This window comes from Epinephelus moara, chromosome 4 (genome assembly GCF_006386435.1).
Source record: "Epinephelus moara isolate mb chromosome 4, YSFRI_EMoa_1.0, whole genome shotgun sequence".
Taxonomy (NCBI): Eukaryota; Metazoa; Chordata; class Actinopteri; order Perciformes; family Serranidae; genus Epinephelus; species Epinephelus moara.
The window spans coordinates 45382283-45389722 of NC_065509.1; the positions used below are offsets into that span (position 1 = coordinate 45382283).

At 46.7% G+C, this 7440-nt stretch overlaps 1 protein-coding gene across 2 annotated transcripts in view; it reads right to left on the reverse strand.

Moving 5' to 3' along the window:
- Positions 1-22: 22 nt before the first annotated feature.
- The window catches only part of lman2 (lectin, mannose-binding 2), a 16985-nt gene continuing 9567 nt past the window's right edge, over positions 23-7440 (reverse strand). The window contains exons 2-8 of one of the 2 annotated variants that reach the window (XM_050042551.1): positions 7020-7138; positions 6658-6775; positions 3878-3957; positions 1937-2098; positions 1622-1736; positions 1352-1471; positions 23-457 (exon numbers count right to left, since the gene is read on the reverse strand). In XM_050042551.1, the coding sequence (XP_049898508.1) occupies positions 297-457; positions 1352-1471; positions 1622-1736; positions 1937-2098; positions 3878-3957; positions 6658-6775; positions 7020-7138 (875 nt within the window). In that variant the 3' untranslated portion in view covers positions 23-296. Of the gene's footprint in view, positions 458-1351; positions 1472-1621; positions 1737-1936; positions 2099-3877; positions 3958-4024; positions 4108-6657; positions 6776-7019; positions 7139-7440 lie in introns of both variants that reach the window. The other variant, XM_050042550.1, reaches the window with a different exon arrangement.

Sequence of the window (7440 nt, forward strand, 5' to 3'; positions counted from 1 at the left end):
GGGGGGGGGGGGGGGGGGGGGGGGGGGGGGGGGGGGGGGGGGGGGGGGGGGGGGGGGGGGGGGGGTTCTGATCTAACCCTGCAGTTAATCAATACATGGAGAACATAAACAGCAGCAGCCACTCATGACGGTCGCCACTGGTTCTGCACCTTCTTCCCCACATCACAGGTCGCCATCATTCACTCTGAACGCAGTGCTTCAAAGATATAAACATTTGTACAATCTTTAGAAAAGAATTCACATTGATGTGCTCAATCTGGAAACAGTTCATCTCACTACAGACACCTGGTCTCTGCTCAGTAGAACCTCTTGTTCCTCTCCTGTCTCTTCTGGAAAACTACAGCTCCCACCACAGCACACACCACGATCCCCAGCAGAGCGCACAGCAGCAGCAGGAACACCTTCCAGCCGGTCAGGGGCGTCCCTCGGAAGTTTCCGGTGGGATCGTCGATGTTGTCTGTGAGGGGAGATGAAGAGAGGCTATGTTCATGTTCATGTTCATATTTATGTTCAGGACGGCTGCTCGTCTGGTTTGTGGAAGACTTCTGAATAAGTCCCAGGAAACTTGATACTAACAGAGTAAAGTAAATTAACACATCTTCATAAAGCTGCTTTCAAGCTGCTGCTCCGTAACTCTCTGCCTCCATCATTTCAATGAGGGGAAGGTGACAGAGGGGAGGCACGATAACGTTTCCACCAAACCTCAGATGGTAAATTGTAGAAATCTTTGGTCATTTCAGAGCCTTCCTTCGTCTTGTTACAGTCTGCAGCTACAGGCAGCTTACACTTCTGCCAGTGTCATCACAGCCCTGAGCGAGGCGGCAGCAGACACTTTGAAAAATGCTTTACTTTGCAGGTGGTGGTTGTCAGGGTGATGACCACATGACAGTGTGACAGCAGCTTAAGGGGCTGTATGTACACATGCTGTGGTTTTTTGCGCCCTCATATTCATTGTTTTCAATGTAGTTGCACAGCAGGCACACTGAAACAGTTGAGACGTCCTGACCTGCTCCGTACGTCAGCAAACAGGCTGAGTGCTGCGTCCTGACTCTGCACTGCAGAGTTTGGCACATTTTCAATCCAAGTGGATGTTTGTGCCAAATTTAAAGACAGTCTCTCTGAGACATGAGAATGAGATGGATGTAAGGTCACAGCAACCTTGACCTTTGATCCATAACCACCAAAGCTAATCAGCTCATCACTGAGTCCAAGTGGACGTTTGTGCCACATGTGAAGAAATTCTCTGAGGCGTCCTTGAGATATTGTGTTCACAACGTTGAGGCAGACAACTCGAAACCATAATGCCACCGGCCGCAGCTATCGGCGGCGCAGAGGCATAAAAAAAACGTACCTTTGGGGGACTTGAGGAGGCTGACGCTGGGCTCGATCTTGGTCCAGTCCAGGTTCTCCTCCTCAGGAGTGTGTTCGACCATCAGCTGGTAGAGCTTCATCGAGATGATGTCATGGTTATCTGCAAAATAAAATACCACTTCAGACTTAAAATACTCTACAAATGTTAGAATCAGCTGTGAAAAGAAAATGTTAATGCACAACGTGGTACAAATATAAAAGAAAAACTTCAGCAGTGAATATTATGACGTCTTTATTAAGCCCGGCCCACCTGACAGATCTCCTGTAGCTGCTGAGGCACCAAAGAAATATCCTGTAGGAAGTCGAACTCCTCCGATGTCGATGCACTCCTTCCACTCGTTCTTATCATCCACATCAACCATCACCTGCAGGACACACACCGGATGTTAGTGACGCAGCGCAGCACTAAAACAACTCACACTTTATTTATTACAACTTAAAGAAGCTGTTCTAAAATGTGAAACATGTAAGGTGACATGCTTGTCACTGACATGACAGGCTGAAAATATTCTGACTGAACTAGACGAAGAGAAGCTGTGAAGCTTCCCAGAGTTCCTCTACGTACTGTGAGTCTTCCTTTGGAGTAGCGGATGGCGAGGTACGTGTCATGCTCTCTGTTCCTGATTTCAGCCGAGCAGCCTCCCAGCTCTGACGATCGGCCGTCTTTACCGTGGTCGTAGTTCACTGAGCCGTTGTTCACCATGGCTGAAATGTACGGGAAGGAACGCTGACGACAGAGAGGACACAACATGAATCTTAAACACAAACACAGCTGTACACACGTTAATAAATAAAGATGAGGAATAAATGAATATATAAAATAAAACATAAGAAGCCCACATGATACATCACAGGTCATGTTTCTATAAACACTGAAGCGTCCTTCACACTGCAGCTGTCCGTCGTCTCTGAGGCTCAGATGACATCATTACGTCCTGATCTGAGTTATTAAACGTGGAGCCTTTGTTTCAAACCGAGACTTTTGTTCACAGTTTGTGTCAAACTAACTGAAGCAGTCAGTTCTGAGTCTGAAGCTCAGTTCACTGCACGATCTGAGTCTGTTTCACAAATGTTGTTTTAGTCAGACTCCCTCTGGATGAGGAAATCGTCTGTAATGAAAAACCAAAGCTCTCGATTCATGTGCTCACACCGGTCATACAGTCTGATGGACTTTCCAACAGCTCAGTGGAGAGTTCTGCCTGTTCACAACTGTCAATAAAGATTTATTTGAAAGCTCTGAGTCAGGTGGAAGTTTGTTTGATAGCAGAGGTCTGTAATATGGATGATAAGTTTGCTCTCAATAACCCAACATCCTTTAAAAATAACATGAAACACTGGAGTTGTTTCCTTCAGTCCGGCGCTCTGCTGACTCAGTGAGTCTTCAGCGCCACATTTTACAGCTCTGTCCTTTTAGAGGAGGTGAAGGTTAATTATTTTGTCATGTTAATGTTTTGTCTTTTCTTGTATTTCCTGTTGTCTTTGCTGACAGACAGAATGCTCGCTGCGTTAACATGTGGAAACATGGTCATCAGCAATTACAGCTGGTAACACTGTCCTGGTGGCTAATTCGCATTTCCTATGTTAGCAAAGGAATGACCCGCCCTTCTTTCCCTCTGATTGGCTAACACTTGTTACCTTTGTAGGTCAGATTGGTTTGGTTATAGCAAGAGAAGTGAGACTGATTTGGGTAACAATGTCAGGGTAAGACAATCAGAGGCAGAGCTGCGCCCCGCCGCGCCACATCAACTGACACATCAAGTGCCGCCCCCAGCACACAGTGATGCATCACGCTGCAGCTCGTCAACGGATGACCACACAAAGATATTGTTGCTGACAGATCTGTTCTTCCTCCACCTCTGCGTCAGCTTCATATCATGTGTGGGCAGTCACTAATTAAAGTTGATGTCTCACCTGAAGAGCCGAGGACTCAACAGAGGACCGATGTCTTTATAATGCATATAAAGCAGGTGGCGAGGCTGCAAACAGGACGGTGGCGTGAGACTCATGGCTCATGTTCATCCGAACATCCACCAGCTCTGGAGCAGCTAATCAGGGCGTGAATGTTCCTCACTCCCACCTGCACGCTGCACAGTCAATAACAGATGAGATTCAGACTGACTGTACAGTGAGGTGTGCAGCTGTACAACAGAAACAGACTCAGATCGCACAGTGTCTGCTCACTGACAGATCACACTCATGAGGAAATGCATCAGGATCTGCTCACGCAGATTAAAAACAGAGGATCTGAGACACTTTTAACTGCAATGTGAAAGCAGCAGATTTCACAGGACGAGTTGTGGTGAAATAGAAACGACCACTGAACAGCAGTGTTCCTGCAGCAGAGCCTCATGCTCATTAACTCCTGTCATTAAATCTTTACTTTGCTGTGGAGACATAAATATGGCAGAATGACCTCTGAACATGCTCAAACAGTCTCTGACATCATGCTAACGTAACGTGAGGAAACACAGCATGCTGACGGAGTAAAACCTGAGCGACCACTCACATCTGTGGCATCATCGTTAGAGTAAGTATCTATAAACACGGCCAGCCCGTGGAACAGAGCATTGTTGGAAAACACAGGCCCTGCAAAGAAACAAGCTGGTTATCGCCTCGAGCTTCACACACACACACACTACACACACACACTTACATCCATCCCATGGAGGTCATTGCGGAAGGTATCCAAAAAAATAGCCAGGCCATGAAACTGATCTTGGTTTCCAAACACAGGGCCTAGGATGGAGGCAGAGATGAGGCCAGACATGAGCACACAAAGCGAGACACTTCTCTGAGTCAGCACTGAGGCCGTGGACACACACATCTGGACATGATGAGACAAAGCTGTCTGATGGAGGGAGCGTGATGAGCGTTCGTGTGACTGTCTCCACCTTCACCTGGGCTGTGTCTAACATGATCATCTCAACATGTGTGACCCTGCAGGTGAGCAGGTATAAAGCAGTCCCACTGTGTTCAGCTTTGAGTACCTGAGTAGCTCTGAGTAAATACAATTTAGAAACTTGTTATTTTCCAGGAGTTCTGTTGCTGTTGTGACAGACAGCAGCTTCACTGTCTCTAACCATGTGTAAGACTTTGATCAATGAGCTGCTGGAAGGTTTTTCATATCAGGAGTGCAGACTCATCAGGGACAAAGGTGACGAAGATGCTTTAAAATGTGACTTTCATTTAGCTTCAGAATAAGGATACAGGAAGTAACACACTGCAGAATTAATGTCATCTCACTGCTATAAAAGAGGTTTAAGGGTGACATCAGCTCGGTGCAGAGAGCAGAGAGCAGAGAGCAGAACAGAGCAGAGCAGAGAGCAGAGAGCAGAGAGCAGAGAGCAGAGAGCAGAGCAGCGAGCAGAGAGCAGAGCAGCGAGCAAAGAGCAGAGCAGAGCAGAGCACAGAGTAGAGCAGAGCAGAGCAGAGAGCAGAGCAGAGAGCAGAGAGCAGAACAGAGCAGAGCAGAGAGCAGAGAGCAGAGAGCAGAGCAGAGAGCAGAGCAGAGAGCAGAGAGCAGAGCAGAGAGCAGAGCAGAGAGCAGAGAGCAGAACAGAGCAGAGCAGAGAGCAGAGAGCAGAGCAGAGAGCAGAGAGCAGAGCAGAGAGCAGAGAGCAGAGAGCAGAGCAGAGCAGAGAAGAGAGCAGAGCAGAGAGCAGAGCAGAGCAGAGCAGAGAGCAGAGCAGAGAGCAGAGCAGAGAGCAGAGCAGAGAGCAGAGCAGAGCAGAGCAGAGCAGAGCAGAGCAGAGAGCAGAGCAGAGCAGAGCAGAGAGCAGAGCAGAGCGCAGAGCAGAGCAGAGCAGAGCAGAGAGCAGAGCAGAGCAGAGAGCAGAGCAGAGAGCAGAGCAGAGAGCAGAGAGCAGAGAGCAGAGCAGAGCAGAGAGCAGAGCAGAGCAGAGAGCAGAGCAGAGCAGAGCAGAGAGCAGAGCAGAGCAGAGCCTGGTCCATCACTGTATTAAAAATGTGTCTGGTTTTTGGTCTTTACAGCTGCAGCTGCTGTTTGTTCAGTTAAAGACGGGACTTAGATATGAAAATTATTAATTGATTTTACAACGACCACAACAAAAAGAAAAACTGTAACAAAGTCATTTCAGCTTCTGTTGTTTTCATTGATTTGACACTTTGCTCCTGTCTTAGGCAACATCACTCAACTAATGTAACAAGTGTTGTGTTTAATCACAGCAGCACAGGTAACGTCGGTCCATTTAGCTGATTATCTACATTGATCATTTCATTTGACCGTGAAATTCTGGGCTGATACCGATAAAGTTGTTCTTGTTATTTATTTTCCCTTTGTTCCAGGAAAACAAAGAAACCTTCTTTGTAAAAAAAAAAATAACTGGACAGTTTTAAAGTCATTCTGTTCTTCATCACACTTCTTTTAATTAGCTCAAATTCAATCAGACATATTTATGAAACAACCTTTATAATCACCTTCTTTCACATGAAACACGTGTTTTTAATCACGGCTTCAACATAATTCCTTATGTTACATCTGTTTTATACTGCTGTGAAAACATCAACACATTTCTCCTTTAACAACTTTAAGTTCCTCACTGCAAACTACATTTTACAAGACTACATTTGAACACACCATGTTAGAATTTAACTTCTCCCAATACTCATTTTTACTGAATAGAGCATGAATGCATCATAGTGTAACTCAGTGTGACCTCCGTCAGTTTGTTTTAGCCGACTCATGGTTCACAACTCAGCCTCATCAGACAGAGTCACCGATCAGCTCTTTGATCAGACTTCTATCGAATGTGAACGAGTATCTGTCAATAACAATCTGTGGCCGGTCGATCAGATCAGCTGCTCCTCCCTTGACTCTGGCAGCTTTAAGGAGAGACGGCAAGTTAACTGTGTGTGAGGAGATTTTATAGCAGCTGTGTTATCAGGGAAACACTGCATAGTGTTCGCTTATTTAAAACAACTCAACCCAATCAGCTAATTAACAGTCTCAGCATATGAGCCAAGTGAGGTCATCATAATGCTGCTGTCAGAGATTATAATCTCACAACCTACTTTGTTTTTTGCTGAAAGGTTTGCCCCCCTGAATATGACGCAGCTGCAGGAGCTGTGATCTTATTTGTTTGTTTAAGTGTCAGAAGGAAGCAGTGGTTAAAAAAATAGCAGCTGCAGGTAACAGGTGAGTGTTGCATTCTGGGTAACACTCTGATGTCAGACAGTGTTACAATAAAGTGACATGAAGCTGGATGAGCCTCTTCCTCCGCAGCAGTGACTCAGCAGTGACTCTGAGGCTGAACACGCCAACATTACCTGGATGCAGTCGGTCCTTCGTGTACCACACAGCGATGCCGTCGCCATGGAGATTCTTCTTTCCTGACCCGTGAACTTTAAACTGCACGTGCATCTCCCAGTCCTTCAGGTAACACGGCTGAGGACCACACACAGACAACACACTGACTTCATACAGCAGCAGGAAACAACCACAGAGAGACAGAACATCAAACTTTCTCTCTGACATCAGTCAGTGTTAAAGAGGTTCATCTGCTGTTTATTTTATTACAGTATTTTATTTCATATTTCACTACGAGTCCACAGAGAGGACACGTCAGTCCAGCCTGAGTATAACTGATGATCAGAGTCAGACAGAGGTGATGTTCAAAGTGTTTCCTCACCACAGTGTTCCAGATGGATCCCTGCTTGCTCCTCTCGTCTGGAGTGAGGCGGACGTACGAGCTCGTCACCAACGTGCTTCCCCAGAAGTCCCACTGACTGCTGGGACTGCTGCCAACACCTGCACGGACAACACAGGAGAGACACAGTGAGACACAGTGAGACACAGTGAGACACAGGAGAGACACAGGAGAGACACAGTGAGACACAGTGAGACACAGGAGAGACACAGGAGAGACACAGGAGAGACACAGTGAGACACAGTGAGACACAGGATAGACACAGGAGAGACACAGGAGAGACACAGTGAGACACAGGAGAGACACAGTGAGACACAGGAGAGACACAGGAGAGACACAGTGAGACACAGGAGAGACACAGGAGAGACACAGTGAGACACAGTGAGACACAGGAGAGACACAG